General features: G+C 45.5%; 1 protein-coding gene across 3 annotated transcripts in view; it reads right to left on the bottom strand.

The window, feature by feature from the left end:
• Positions 1-16522, bottom strand: part of LOC119399549 (nose resistant to fluoxetine protein 6) — a 96293-nt gene that overhangs the window by 28625 nt on the left and 51146 nt on the right. For all 3 annotated transcript variants that reach the window (XM_037666360.2, XM_037666371.2, XM_037666368.2), the window contains exons 6-9: positions 12401-12574; positions 10739-10835; positions 6436-6528; positions 2718-2883 (exon numbers count right to left, since the gene is read on the bottom strand). In XM_037666360.2, coding sequence (XP_037522288.1) covers positions 2718-2883; positions 6436-6528; positions 10739-10835; positions 12401-12574 — 530 coding nt within the window. The remainder of the gene's footprint in view (positions 1-2717; positions 2884-6435; positions 6529-10738; positions 10836-12400; positions 12575-16522) is intronic.

Genomic DNA, 16522 nt, shown 5'->3' with positions numbered 1-16522 from the left:
TCTCCAATTACCTGGTTATCAGTAAGAGTAAATGCATTTAGGGAGCCTAAAAAAGGAAAACAAATATGTCTAAATAAAATAACACGCGGTTCCGTATAAACACACTGAATAAGTACAGAAACCAATACAGGAGGCACCCCCAAGAGCTAATAATAATTGTTGCGTTTCGCGTCCCAAAACCACAATATGATTATGAGAGATGTCGTAGTGGAGGGCTCCGGCAATTTCGGCAACCTGGGGCTCTAAAACCTAAATATAAGCATACGGGCCTCTAGCATTTTGCCTCCATGGAAATGCCGCCGCCGCGACCTTCGGATCAGTAGTTAAGCATCATAACCACTATACCACCGCGGTGGGTAACCCCTAATAGGTGTGGTAATTACGCGTTCGGGGTAAGACCACAGAAAATTCAGTGCCTATGGAAGATAGCGCAAAACCAATCGTTAAGACGCTGTTTTACTATATAGTACGCACAATTTTGTTACTATATCCAGGCACACGCAGATTATTATATATTTGTCCTCAATATCGCCTTGACATAACAGTAAACTCAAGTGAAATATTTGTATGCAAACAGTAGCAGAAATGACGCAGACAGCTAAGAGTAAGAATAAAGCAGAGAACTTATCAGCACGTTAAAGATATATTGCAGTAAGCAGACCGGAAAAAAACAATACAGATACATAGGTAATGTATGGGATGGAAAAGAAGGACAGCTTAGAGAGCTTGCGCTAATAATCAAATTATGATTTTAATAACTCATTGAATGAAAGAGAGGTACGCCAAGATAGCTTTTGTTAGCTGAATGTTTGTTCTGTTAGATGTAGCATCTGTACCTGTGGTTCTATAGATGTTAGAATCTTATTTCAACATAAGTCTAACGTACATCCACGCGGTTCTTCTAGTCGCCTATGTGTGACATCCATTAGATGCAAAGCAACCTCATTCTTGCATTGTTCTGACTTCGTAACGAAGCACAACGCAAGAGAAACTTCGAGAACGACACTAAAGTGCATCGGAATTTGTGCGAAAGACACCGCACGCATTGGAGTGCGTGGCACAGGACAATGGCTAAGAGCCAAGTGTCATGACACTGACACCACTAAAAAGAAAAGGAAAAAGAACGAGAAAACGAAAGGTCGGCTGGGCGTTGACGTTCGCGCGCTCGTCTGTCGAGACGACAGGAGCGCTACCACGTGAATCTGATCCATCAATAGGGACTTTCAGAGTTCATCGCCTGCCCTCGCTTCAAAACTGTGGTGGAAAGATAAAATAATGTCACTGCCTTTCGTTTAATTCTGGTGGTTTAGTGACAGCAGTAGCAGGTTGAGAAGCGGAGTTCAGTCAGCGTTTATTGTTTTGCACGGTGGTGTTGCGATCGCAGTATCTTGTATCTTAAGATACATGATACATTCTTCAATGTATCGGAAATACAGGTACTGATACACGTCTTACGAGACGTATCGCGATACAGATACAAGATACACAAAATGTTCATTCTAAAAAGACAGGGCGTGCAAACAAGGACACAAGAAAGAAGTCAGGACACCACAAACAATGAATACTTACCAACTAGCTCAGCTCTCTGTTATTCTAAACACAAAATGTATCTCAGATAGTATCTAAGATACATGTATCTTCGATACTGCCCAGCATTGACTGAGAGCGATCACTGAAATAATTGCTCCCACATCAACTTCCTATTCTCCCAATGAAGGGTAGCAAACGGGACTCTCGTCCAGTTGACCTCCTTGCCACCACCCTCCCCCACCTCCTTGATCTTGTGCGTTGCCACCTTTGCTCATTTATCTTTCTATTCATTGAGTTTCTTTCTAGAAACCCTACAAAAAAGTGTGAAAATAATTGCAGCTGATCTAAGTTTGAAGAGGGCGCAGCTTCCACAGCAACTGCTGCGGCGGGCCAAACCATTCGTACCAGTGCTATTACTTTTTATATGTCCCTAATGACAACAGTTTTGTCGGGATAAAAGAATAGGCGTTAATCACGTGTGAATAATGTGAATGAATATCTTTTATTCAGAAATGACGAAAAAATGTGTTAACAAGTATATCCAGTGCTTAGCAGAAATTTTAGAATGATACGGGAAAACAGAAGCATTTCAAGAGCCCTGAAATTAAAACAAAAAAAAAGCTGTGCCCTTTGATATGCTTGCAAAATTATATCCCCTGTTTTACACTTATAATGCCCTCTCTCTCGGTCCCCTGCACATATATACACATGTACGACATAATATACACACATTATACGCGAAAACCTTGAGAAAAGTCAGGCTGGACACACTGAGATGATAGGAAAAGATCACAATATAAAAGTCCTCGCTGTATTGTGTTGCAACGATTGAACAGAACAAATTTTTGCTCGTAAGAGTAGTTTTTCTGTGTGACAGCTAATGAAGTCGTAAACGTTGGGAGTCTGGCTAGCCGCCGTTTTATAAACAACTCCAGCATAAGAATTGCTTTGTGAATGCGCGCACACATTAGTAATGTCTGTCTTATTTGAAGATAGCCGGTGGCACCTTGAGCGGGCATTCGCTTTCACTATCTCTGCGGCATCGTTGACAGTCATTGTCCCCCGAGCGTCAGCGACGGATGCTAGTATGCCGTTTTGCCACAGTGCACTTTCGGTAAACCTAGGCCTCGAATCGGCGGGCTAATTTCGAGGCGAGCGGACGGTTACGGCTTGAGCAGTGCACTGACCATCTCCTTCGAATCCCAGAAGTTGTTGATGAGCAAAAGATTTGACCACCAGGACTTCTCGCAGAGGCGGATTTCGGTGCCCATGATGTCGTTCCAGAAAGGGCCGTCTCCCAGGACGGGCATCAGGAACAACAGGCCCAGGGATAGAAGAAGAGGCGGCATCATCCTGCGAACACCACACCTGACTTTACTACATGCCCACTGCCCGCTCTATACGCTATCTATAATCGATTTTATACGGTCGCGCCGTTTATCTAAGTGGAACTTAGCGCCTGCTAAATATGATCATGGGATATTAGCAGTCTTGCTGCAGAAGTGTGTTTGAAGCGTCCGTATTTTACAGCGAAAGCTGTTATGAGATCATTTCACCGGCCGTTTTTGGCGCCGTAGTTGTCCGCCGCCGCCGCCGCCGCCGCCGCCGGTGTCCGTAACCAGTATCGCTCGAAATAAGAAAAAAAAAGGAAATAAGAAAAAATTTCCAGGATGGAACGAGGTTCGAACCTGGGCCCTCTGCGTGGGAGCCCAGTATTCAACCTCTGAGCCATGCCGGTGCTTGAAACTGCGTTGCACAAAGGTCCTATACAGGCTTCATGTCGGGAAGGAACCACACTAGCTTATGCAATATAGCGTGGTTGAATAGTAAAATAAGCACCAAGCGTCGCACAACGCGTATTCTGTAACCAGGCGTCACACAATGCGAATTGCGCAACGAGTAGGTTGTTGAATGCTTCCAACCCATTACAAAAGGCTCTGCCATAATTCTTCATCGTCATCAGGCACAGTATCAACAAAGTGCGCATAATGCCTTACATGCGTTTAGCAGGTACCAATGCTCTCCGTAGAATGACGAAAAATGGCACAGTGCCTGCTGTCCTACTTCTCAAAAATTACAATGATTTATAGCGTAGTGGGTTCCTCGCAAGTGCACTTGTATTGGTTGCCAAGGAAGCCCATAAGCGCATGATCCATTTCCTCGGGGTCTCAGTGAAGTTCTTCGCCCCCCGTCTCTTTCCCACGCCAACGTATGGTATACAGCATGACGGGAGAAGGAAATAGCGACCGGGCGTCACCCAATGCAAATTACATAACTGGTGGGCCGTTTAAAGCTTCCAACGCATTACAAAGGGCTGAGCCATAATTCTTCATCGTCATCAGTCGTCGCGTCAACAAAGTGTACATAATGCCTTACAGACGTGTAGCTGGTGCCTCGCTTCTCCGCAGAATGACGAATAATGGCTTAGTAGGTGCTTTCCAACTTCAGAAAAATTGTGATTTATGGCGTAGTGGGTACCTTTCTAGTGTACTTGTATTGTCGCCCCAAGAGAGCTTAAAACGGGCTCTAGAAACGCCACTCTTCCAGCTTTCGCTGTGACTGTGCTGCGGTTTCAGCGCAGGCCTGGCGTTTTTTCATAGTGAAGCTGTCTTTGCGGACCCTGTGCCGGTGTCGTCGGCGTTCGCTAAAACAGGTTTCGTGACCAGGGGTTAAGGAGGAGCCTCGTGAGGGGGTAAAGGGAAGGAGGTCACGGGATGGGCCGCGGAGAGGAGGTGTCACTGAAGGGGGCTGTGCGTAAATAAATAAATAAAACAAAATAAATTTCCTTGCCGAAGTAGCGTTTGAACCCGGGCCCTCAGGGTCCGAAGACAAGTGTCATAGCCACACGCTTGCACAACAGGAATTTATGGAAAGCATATAAATGCGCCACTCGCCCCTCTCCCCTCGTCAGGAATCACGTGCGTGTCTGCAGGGGTCATTCTCACTCCGACGTTGGCATGCTCATTGAGCGGCCGCGGTGCGCCTGAGACGCTAAGCGCATCCCACGAGACCACGGTGACGAATCTGACGATGCTGCCGGTCGTTTCGCCGATGCCAACACGAGCTTACGAGGCGAGACGCTTATCACGAGTGAGATAGAGGTGTATAAAACACGTAGTGTAAAGTCTGCCGAAACTTAATAATAATCGTTGGGGTTTGACGTCCCAAAACCACAATATTAATATGAGGGACGCCGCAGTGAAGGGCTCCGGAAAATTTGACAATCTGGTGTTCTTTAACGTGCACCTAAATTTAAGTACACGGGCCTCAAACATTTCGCCTCCATCGAAATGCGGCCACCGCGGTCGGGATTCCATCCCGCGACTTTCGGGCCAGCCGTAGAGCACTGTAACCACGAGACCACCGTGGCGGGTTTTGCTGAAACATAAAGGAGTACAGGCACGAACTTTAAGTATTTTCGGGTTGTTACTCTAAAAAAAAAAAAAAACGCGGGTGTCGGGAACCCTAAAAAGAGTGTCGTAGTGCTTGGGAATGCATTGAATATATTTTTAACACCGCTACTCTAAAACAGCAATTTCGGTTTAGGTATCGAGGGGGCGGCTTCGCAGTGACGTGTCTGACGTCACGGGAACACTGCAACTCGCGACATACTAGCAATAGCTGTCTGTTTGCTCTCAGTCGCACGTGGTTCACGTAAACAACGACGAGTGAATTGTCGTACAGAGACTTAAGACAGCGATTTCTGCGATTTAGGATGCATGCAGGACGCAGATTTCGCAAACCTAGTAAACTGTGTTGACTCGTCGTGATAATGTCCATTGCGATGGGGCTGGCTTGCAGATGCTTGGCGACGAAAACTTTAAAATCAAAGTAAAATATTTTATACGCGTTTTCTGTCTCCGGTGTGTGGAGAGGGTTGACGGTGCATACTATGGAAACGAAAAATGTCATTTTGGGGTGCCTCAAAATCGTGTCAGTACTCCTTTAAGAGGAAAATGTAATGCATGAGACAGGAGCGACAGCGTCTCTGTCCGATGGTTTTCACGGCGTGGAACTGGTTGAAATTTTTCGTTATGAATCGGATGCTGTAGGTAAATCAGGCTGCTCCATTAATCGATGTTCTACAGCAAAGAACAAACGAATAATGTAAAAGTTAAGTAAATGAAGCGATAATGAAGATAACCATAAAGGCGAGTAATCATTTACTCAGTGCTTGGTTAAACAAGGCGCCCTTAGTGGCTATGAGTTGTGCTACTAAGCACAACCCCGACCTAAACGACCGCATTCAGATAGGGGTGTAACACAAAAAGGTCCGTATACCATGCAGCTTTAGCTGTATCCCTAGTCGAATACAGTTTGACAGGCACATATGTTCTAATTTCGATGAGTTTGTGCTTTAAAACGGTGGGCTGTAATAACAGCAAACTTCGTCCTACAACTGACACACACACACACACACACACACACACACACACACACACACACACACACACACACACACACACACACACACACACACACACACACACACACATATATATATATATATATATATATATATATATATATATATATATATATATATATATATATATATATATACAGCGCAGTGTAAGCTGTTGACAACAATTTGTTAGTTGCATAGTCCTTATTGCTATGATAATTTGCAAATTTGCAGCAGCAACATTTATTCAATCAATACATTCGTTCTTATGTATACCCGTGCCTTCTTGCACCACGAGACGTAATAAAGGTAGGTTAGTAGTTCTCTTGCAACATTTTCTTGCGATGGCATCAACACAGTCGTTCACCGTAATCGTAGTTAAAAATTTTAGTGTTTATGAATGATGAACAAGGGTTGCGGAAATGCCGGTGAAGCGGTCAATTAGTGTACAGGCGGAAGTGTGTGCAATAAGTCATGGAAGAGGCATTTCTTGCTCTCACCTCCAGTATTTGTTGAACAGGAACCTGATTACGTTGAGGCGGCCGTTAGACTCCGTGAGCTCTTTCCAGTTGGTGTACACGACCAGCAAACCGCTGAAATAAATCAGAGACCCTTATAAGCCCGAGTGAAAAACAACTGAAGGGTGACGTATCTGCGGATCAAGAGGCACACCGTTTTCGACTTTGAAATGAGAAATCAGTGTCAATTACGTATACGTTTATCTATCTATCTATCTATCTATCTATCTATCTATCTATCTATCTATCTATCTATCTATCTATCTATCTATCTATCTATCTATCTATCTATCTATCTATCTATCTATCTATCTATCTATCTATCTATCTATCTATCTATCTATCTATCTATCTATCTATCTGCCGCTTACGACCTTATGCTCTCCTGGCCGTTTCGTTAATGGGATGTATACCAAAATTGGTATGGCATAACGTCACTGTATGACGAACATAAATGACAGGTCATAACATGAAAATCATGACATGCATGTCATAAACGGCATAATTTATATGCCAAGGTTTTGGTGCTCTTGTGTCCGATTCATTAATTTGATATATACCACAATTGGTATGGCGTGACAATAGTGTATTACGAACATAAGTGACAGGTCCTAACGTACAAATCATGACACTCATGTTATGTACAGCATGATTTACATGACATGGTCTCGGGGCTCTCGCAGCCGTTTAATTAAATGGATATGTACCTAAACTGGTATGACGAGACATTTCTGTATGACGAACATAAATGACATGTGGTAACATGAAAATCTTGACATGCATGCCATGTACGCCATGACTTACTTGTCACACTCATGGCGCGCTCGCGGCCGGTTTACTAGCTTGATATGCGCCAAGGTTGGTATTGTGCGACGTGACTGTATGACGAACACAAATTACAGGTGGTAACATGAAAATCATTACATACTTGTCATCTAAGGTGTGCTTTACATGCCATGCTCATGGTGCGCTCGCGGCCGGTTTGCTAGCTTGATATACATCAAAATTGTATTGCGCGACGTGACTATATGAAAAACATAAATGACAGGTGGTTACATGAAAATAATGACATGCATGTCATGTCTGACATAACTTACATGCCACGCTCATGGTGCGCTTGCGGCCGTTTCGCCAGCTTGATATACACCAACATTGGTATTGCGCGACGTGGCTTTATGACGAAAATAAATTACAGGTGGTGACATGAAAATAATGACGTGCATGTCATGTATGACATGACCTACTTGCCACACTCATGGCGCGCTTGCAGCCAGTTCACTAGCTTTATATGCACCAAAATTTGTATTGTGCGACGCTACTGTATGAGGAACGTAAATTGCATGTGGTGACATGAAAATAATTACATACATGTCATGTACACGATGATTTACATGATATGCTTATAGTGCGCTCGCGGCAGGTACGCTAGCTTGATGCACACTAATATTGGTATTGCGCGACGGGGCTGTATGATGTCCTAACAAGCACATCATGACATGCATGTCATGTGCGACATGATTTACATTACACTGTCTTGGTGCGCTTCCGGCCGTTTTGTTAACTGGATATACACCAAAATTGGTATGGCATGGCACGAGTGCGTGACGAACATAAATGGCAGGTCATGAATTGTATATACCAGAATATACGTTTCATTAACATGTTATATACCAGATTGTGAATGCATGCATGAGAAACATGCCATATATAGTGAACTAGATGTCCTGAAATGAATGACTTCATTTACCTCATTGACAAACAAGGCGATGTATGCAGCTCTTTGTTGGCTGCTTCGCATTACAGTGATACCCACAGTCTGTGGGATCTGCCGGATTTTTCTCCCCTTTCCCCTCTCCCCGAGTAGGGTAGCAGACCAGGTATGACCTGGCTAACCTCCCTGCCTTTCTTTTGTCTCTCTCTCTCCCAAACAATTAATGCTGATGAAGTTCCCTTTTCCTGAGGAGACACGACCTGTGGATATTGCTTTTCAATTTAAGAAGCAGAAATACTTCGTATGCATCAGGAGGCCTGTGCTGGTAAACGTATCCATGAAGCAGTCTTCTCCGCAGAAATAGTCTTTTTGTGGAGAAGCTATCTTTGGAGAACGTACTTTAGTAAATTGGCGACCCAGCAGTACTTTCGAGGATCGTGGGAATTACGATATGCAAAAAAATTCGCCCAATCAAAGGAAGACGTAGTCTTCTATACATAAAGATGCATACAGGATGGAACGATAGGTTCATAGAACATATAGCAATTTAAATATTGACCGTGAAGGTTGTCTTGCTGTGCATCGCAGTATGCGTGCGTATTTGAGAGCCACGCCATCTTGTAAAAAAATAATGTGTAGTCATTTATTTCAGAGACGGGATAATTATTTGTAACAATAGGTATACTATTACTACGCAAAACAAGTTTTTCAACAAGAGTCTCTTCAGTTCTGAACCAGACGCTAATCGGTAGACGATTTACGCGCCCGCTGGTCAGCGTTTGAAAAACGATAGTGAAACTGACAACATGAGTGAAATTTTGAGCGGCAGAAACATTCATACGGGGACGGAGCAGCGAAGCTGTATTCGCGTTTCTCCCAAAGACGCCTGTCCGCTCGTTTCTCCGGTGTGAGCGACTGCGAACGGTGACGCCTCTCCTAGGACTCGCGGTCGTTCGACGCCTTCTCCACTTTTGCACGGTCCCGCTTTCGCTGTCTGTATTCGCGTGGCTGTTGTCGACGTCTCTCCGTTTTGCAAGCTTTTTTCTCCGGTGTAAACACGCTGCGCCGTCTTGGTGTCTGCCCTGCTTCTGTTTCTCGTAGTGGTCTACGTCATAGCTCAGCCGCGCCACCACACTGCCAAGGGACAAGCGCCGCCGCGTGAGATCGCTCCACCAGCTGCGCCGTCTCGATTTTTGTAGCGTTAGTTACACTTGCCTAGCCGGAGCCGATTTCGCGTGGAAGCGTCATGAGCCGTGCTGCGCATGCGCGAGGATCAATGATGTCACACAGCTGGGTCACCGGAGCTGGCATCTCACGCGCTCTCCGACACCGCCGCGCGCGGCTCGCCGCTGCTGGTCTGCGCCGCATTCGAGAGGAGTGACGTCGTAGACACAGTGGCGCAAGCGCGCGCGCAGCTATTCGCCTTCGCTGTGCAGTCGCCGTCTGACACTGCGCTAGGGCCGCTTGATAGCGCCTCTGACTGGCGTTTGCAGGTGGGTAACGCCATGGAGAAGGAGAGCGCAAATGCTACTCGACGGCGCAGAAGAGCCGAGAAGCTTATCTCATCGGATCCCGAATTAGCGGTTCAGCGTACGAAGAATGACCAGAAGGAGGCTAAACGAGCTGCGGAGACACTGGAGGAAAGGGAGGAACGTCTAGCAAAGCGGCGTCGCCAGGATGCTGAGCAACGGCAGCGTGTTACTTCACTGACCACCGAGCCGTCTTTGTGGCAATAGAGAAGCAACCTGACGTTTAGCAAAAATAAATATGCATGTGCCACATAATACGTATACCGTGTGTGTGTAATTGTAGCAGTAGTAAACATGACAATCAAGCTAATCCTAGACAATCTGGAACGCTAAGAATAATAAGCTGAACATTTGGGGGCTAACGCTACGTATACCCTGGCATAGCCGATCTAAGCCGCTGCAATTTTTTATCTATATTCTTTTTGTCCATTTTGTCTACATACGGTGTCTACATACGGACGCGAGCCGGCCAAAATTCAGCCCCTGGGAACGCATAGGCTAGAGGTAAACAGCTTCGCCGTAATAAAGGCAATCTAATTATATTGACAAATGAACCAGAATATCTTTCATATACTGCACGAACACTTTTTGTGGTGAAAGGCAAGCTAGATGGTACACGTCTCCTCTGTATCTCTGTTGGTACAACTTCTTGCGCATCTCCGCAAAAAAAAAAAAAAAAAGACATATCTTCTAAGAGTGGTGGCTTGGCGTTCTGTTTCAAATAAAGCCATTTAATGAAATTAGCGCATATGACCTGGGCTTTCTAACCATGCAGTGTTTCTTAAATTCCTTGTATATACATATATATTGGTGCCTCGTAGAGGCGCCATCTACTCCTATTCTTCGAATTTTAATAAAAAGGGACAATCGTCGAAGAAAGCCTTACGACAGCACTCAAGAGTTCCCGCGAGTAGTTCACAATGCAAAAGCACCAATCCAAATTCGCAAGTTAAAATGCCTGAGTTCAACGCAGTCAATAGCTTATTTATGACGTTCGACTAGTGTACGAGTGGTAAAGGATGAATGCGTGTCCTTTCATTCCTACCTGATGAAAAAGAACGAGTCCACGGCCAGCGTGAAATTGATGACGCCGGAGAAGAAGAAATTGTCCGAGTACATCTCGTGGCCATTGAACAGCCCGCCTGCGGGGAAAATGCGTAATAATGTGGTGGGATATCTTTTCATCTACTCAATATTCACAGAAATTGAACGGAGTCAATTTTCTACTTCCAGCAAAGCAAGCAAAAAGAAGCATACGACACACACTCTCTTTCTCACTGTGTTTTCTCTAGCAGAAGGACCTGCCACGGTGGTCTAATGGTTATCGCGATGGACTGTTGGCCTGAAGATCGCGAGATCGAATCCCGGCAACGGCGGCCGCACTTCTATAGAGGCGAGATGCTAGAGGCTCGTGTACTTAGATTTAGGTGCACGCTAAAGAGGTCAAAATTTCCGAAGCCCTCCACTACAGCGTCTCTCCTAATTAAACACAAACAATTATTATTATTCTCTAGCAAAAGTGTTACAAAGCCAGCATGAACATGTTTGTAATTTCGGATCACTCGCGAGACCTCGTCCTTTTCTATAACAAAAAAAAAAAGAAGTAGCACAATTTCCTGAATAAAACATTTCTAGTGTGACCATTTCTCTATTTACCTAATGGCACTTTGTAGAGATTAAATAGGGCACATTGCAAGTACTACAAAACATGTTTTTTTGTGTGTGTGTGGAGGGAGGGGTATTTTTCAACAACGGCACACGAACCCTTTATACTTTTTGAACGTTATTGGGAGTGCATTAGCATAAAAAGTCGTATAGAACTCCTAAGTTCTTTGTGGACCCATATGCCCATCACGTAAATTTTCAGCGCATAGAAATACACGGTATGATCATTGGCAACCCGTGCATAATTTGATCATCATGACGAAGGGTTATCGTCGCCTTATACATGACACCGTCTTTTTGCTTGATTAATTACGGCCTATGCCATCGGTTTAACATTCCCAGCTGACTGTGTCGCACATTTTCGCATATTTTAAAATGATGTAACTCCCTTAAACAACCTTTATGTGCAGATTTCGACGGAAATAATTTATCAACTTCTTCCGAGTCAGTGGTGGGTACCCTACGCCCACGCGTTGAAAAAAAGTCCAGGCGCTTCCACGGTATATCAAGAATATTTCGCGCTGTATACGATGTGAATAAAAAGCCCAACTACGCTTGGAGATAAATTTTAGGCGATTTGCACTTCTATATCGCTGCAATCACACATAAGCTCCCGCTCCTAAGTAAACTGTTGCAGCCGCTGAGCCCCCAAGTGATCTGTATTCAAAAGACTAGTTGTGCTCTGCAGCAGTTCAAAGAATGCGTCCTAGCCCAGCTTTGTTGCTCACTTTGTCTAAAAGATGCGAACATTTTCCTGAACGCAGCGTTACCACGCGCTTTGAGGCAAACTAACAGGATCACAAGATCTTTAACAACGGGTACCACAAAATACGTTATGCTTTCGACTGTACATCGAGTTGCTCAACTTTGACACAAAGATGCCGGTTTTCTCACGCCAGCAAAGGATGCTTTTTCTCGCAGCACTTTATGCAAAAAATGCCGTCAACAGCTTGCGTTTTAATGAAAAGTCCGCGTAGCATCAAACACTTTGACGATCAACCACCAACGTCCTAATACAGGAACTGAGTGCGGACTCGCTTACGGAAGGGCTGGACGTGCTCGATGAAGAAGTAGCTGTGGCCGAAGATGATCCAAGTCATGGACAGGAAGCGGATGCCGTGAAGCGCCCGCAGGCTGTCCGGTTTGTCCTCTGGCGCGAAAAGCTTGCGCGCGTTGCTGTACGCCGAGAAGCACAGCAGTGCCTCCAGGGGTCTGCCTGCAGCGGCAGCACAGAAGGCTTTAAATAAGGCCAGGCGCTGTCGTAACACTCGAGTCACGCTTTTTTAAGCAAATCCAGCATAACTCAGCATCGCAGCAAAATCTCTGTTGAGGATTGCTAAACATGAAGAAGGGAATTCGGCGCGATATATTCGTCTACATCCCTTCCAGTGTCAATACCTTGATTTCTGGAAAGTACCCAATGAAGCAACAAAACCTCAAAAAAGTGTGTTAACTCCGCTAGATGTCTCGTACTATGTGCCCCAGGTGTTTTGCTAGTAGTCATCGCGCGCAGGTTGGATAATTTTCCGTTATGAATGATTAGCCGATCGTGCAAAATGAATTACCTCAATTGAAAGACAGATATATGTGTGCTAATTCGAAGTGGAAACGGTGCATTGCTTTTGGATACATCGCATTCAACGGTTTTCAGGTTGCTACATTTATCCCCGTTATTTCTTCCTCGTTTCGTCGAAACGTTGTGCCACAAGACGCGAACAAGGATCCAAAAGTGAAGGCGCGCCGACGCTTCTAGCGCGCGCGACAGCAGCACTCACGGAAGCACTTCGAGCTCTATTCAACGACTAACTTGGTATCCGCGAAAACGCGATAAGGCCGTGGTGTAGCTGCTTGGTTCTGTTATAAATAAGCAGATGCATGATTCTGCACGCTAGATCCTTGCTCACCGGCTTTGGGTGTCGCTAAGAAGTGCGGCAAAAGAAAGAAAGAAAGAAAGAAAGAAAGAAAGAAAGAAAGAAAGAAAGAAAGAAAGAAAGAAAGAAAGAAAGAAAGAAAGAAAGTTGATTCGCACTCATTTCTTCTGACTTGATTAGCCAGATAAGCTGTGGAACACCATGACAAATGGTTTTGCAAAACGAATTCAGTGTTTTGGCGGTGTTGGCTTCGTGGGTGAGAACTGGAGGGACTATGCCACGTCTGACGCCTGCGCTCGGCTTCTTGGGTGAAGGCTGCTGGACCTTGCCTATAGCTCGGCGCATGTGCGCGGCAACCTCTCTGAACGGAAATTATCCAAGACCTGCGTAGCACGAAGTCGTCGCCATGCTTCTACAGATGTTTCGTTTGCTTTACACATGCTGCAGAAATAGGGACGTTTGCATTTGCGTATGATATCAAAGGCAACTTATATACACGTATACATTCAAGTATATACGTGTATAGTGTTGCATTTCGCATTCGACCCATACAAGTGCACAAGAGCAGTCTTATCTTTCGCTCCTGTGTGTTTATCGTACTTTTTCTTCTCGTTTGCTCTTACGCATACTTGGGCTCAGCACATTGAGTATGGGTCTACTGGTGCTGAAGTATGGCTCATAATTATGCTTCATTACCGCGCTACCCCTGCCGACCGCTGACAAATGCGCTCAACTAATTTAAACTGCGCATTCTACTCCTGTATCGGCCCAGGGGTCGATAGCGGGCGGCGGGTTCGCCCGGTATTGCACTATTTCCGGCATTGGCACACACATTGCTCTGTCGGCAGACAACGAACTACTGACAGACAATGATCTTTAATGGACAACGAACTACGACACCGAGAATTCCGACCAACGTACCATCAACACCTTCGCTGTTATAAAAATTGTTTTTATTGGATGCTGTGGTTACCCAGCTAGTGTCGCAATGTGAGCTTGCTGATATATTTTGCGATACTGTTTTAGCGCATACAGCACAAAAATGCTACACAAACAGCGCCGTGTGTGTGTGTTCATCTGCATTTCTTGTATACTCGTCTGTCTAACTACAGTTGTATTCAATGTTACACAGCGGCCTTGTCACTTTTACGCGGCCATTAGGTTACCCATTTGGCAGTGTTAGTTTTTCTAAACTACTTTTGCGAACACTACTGTGGCGCGCACCCCTTATGTGCATCGATGTTCCCTTCGCCAGCGTGAGACATCAGGAGATCGATCTTTGATTGGGGTCTGTAGAAAAAACTATGGAAATGACATATATTTTCGGCTACTACATTTCGTTTACGGGAGAAATGGAAATTAAAATATTACGCGTTGCAGCTTGAGCACAGTAATATATGGCTGTGAAAGAAGGCAAAGGAAGGCGGTTAAAATTCTATGTATATAGCATTGAGAACCCACTACCGAGCCTGCCAATTCTTTTCTACAGTAATGAACAACTCCATTTTTTCTATTCAAATTTCGAAAACCGGGTTCAAGCAAGGGCACAGTGCGTCATATAAAGCAGTCGCAAGAAGAAGAACAAGAAAAAAAAAAGCACTACATTGTGCACTAGAAAAGCAAGGACCTCAATACAAAATCTCACATCTTCGGATAACTTTGATAACTTTTCTAGCGTTAGTACACTTGCCTAGCCGCAGCCGATTTCGCGTGATTCCTCATGAGCCGTGCTGCGCATGCGTGAGGATCAGTGCGGAGCCGGCATCTCACGCGCTCTCCGCCACCGCCGCGCGCGGCTCGCCGCTGCTGGTGGCGGAGAGCGGGAGGAGTGGCGTCGTAGCCGGGCAGACAGACTGGCGCCGGCGCGCGCGACTCGCCGCTGCTGCCACTGCTGCTCTGAGCATTCGAGAGGGGTGACGTCGTAGCCATGGCGCGCGCAGCTATTCGCCTTCGCTGTTCAGTCTCCGTCTGACAATGCGCTGGTGCCGCTTGATAGCGCCTCTGGCTGGCGTTTGCAGGTGGGTAACGCCATGGTGAAGGAGAGCGCAAATGCTGCTCAACGGCGCAGAAGAGCCGAAAAGCTTATGTCATCGGATCCCGAAGTAGTTGCCTGGCAATTGGCGGTTCAGCGTACGAAGAATGAAGGAGCAACCTGACGTTGAGCAAAAATAAATATGCATGTGCCACATAATACGTATACCGTGTGTGTGTCATTGGAGGAGCAGTAAGCATGACAGTCAAGCTAATCCTAGACAATTTGGAAAGCTGAGAATAATCAGCTGAACCTTTGCTAACGCTACGTATTCGCAATGCCCACGAACTATAGGTGGCGCGCCGTGCTTTTCAAGATGACGCCAGGAGGAGGGTCGACCCGTTTGTTAGCATAGGAACAGATAGGACGTGCGGACGTACGGACCATGCCACTTTCACCGGATGAAGGCATGAGCTACGCTGAAATGGATATGAGACTAAAATACTTTCCCAAACCATGGAAAGTGCTAAGTACTCGCCACCTAATTATTTGCTGCGAAGTGAAAGGTTATATTTCAGCTCCGTTACCGTGCATAACGATGCTTTGCGAAATCCTGTGCGTGCTACATAAACCTGTATATAGAATTGACGTATGAGCTGAACGGCACTCCGAGGTAGTACGTACCGAGCCTGCCTGACGGATTTGCCGCAGTAGTAGGCCGCCAGCGAGTAGCGCCATCGCTGCTGTGCGTGATGGTGGCTTGCAAACATAAAAGTGTTCTGTGATAATACCCCTTCGTCATTACTTGCGCAGTCGGAAACGCGGAGTTACGTCTTCAACGGAACACAAGCATTTAACATGCCATTCAGTAGCGCTTGTGTCACAGCCATGCTGAGACTCTAGCCGTGTGTACTTCACTCGCATGTTGCAGGTTCGATCAGCACAATCGAAACATGAATATCGAAAAGAATGCACACGTATGCTTTTCGCAACGTCGAAGAAGTTCGCCGAGAGGCGTGGATTGTGGCCGTGATTGCACGTTCCATCGCTCTAACCATTTCGCTTCGCTGGTCGAGCTCGAGCGTGTTGGCGGCATGCGGCGCTCCATAATATCCAAAATAATTGTGATACATGCAATGCACAAGAGGAACTATGCTTTTATTTTGATCTCGCTCAAGGATATTATATATTAAATACAATCAAAGTGACTTACGAGTTACGAGCGTGAAAGAACATTAACACACGAGGAGACGTGAAGTGCAACTCGCTCGTCGTGAGTTAGCAGCTGGTGGTTCATCGTCACTATCACTCTCGGTGCTTT

This window comes from Rhipicephalus sanguineus, chromosome 1 (assembly GCF_013339695.2).
Source record: "Rhipicephalus sanguineus isolate Rsan-2018 chromosome 1, BIME_Rsan_1.4, whole genome shotgun sequence".
NCBI lineage: Eukaryota > Metazoa > Arthropoda > Arachnida > Ixodida > Ixodidae > Rhipicephalus > Rhipicephalus sanguineus.
This window is presented reverse-complemented; position numbering and strand designations above follow the sequence as displayed.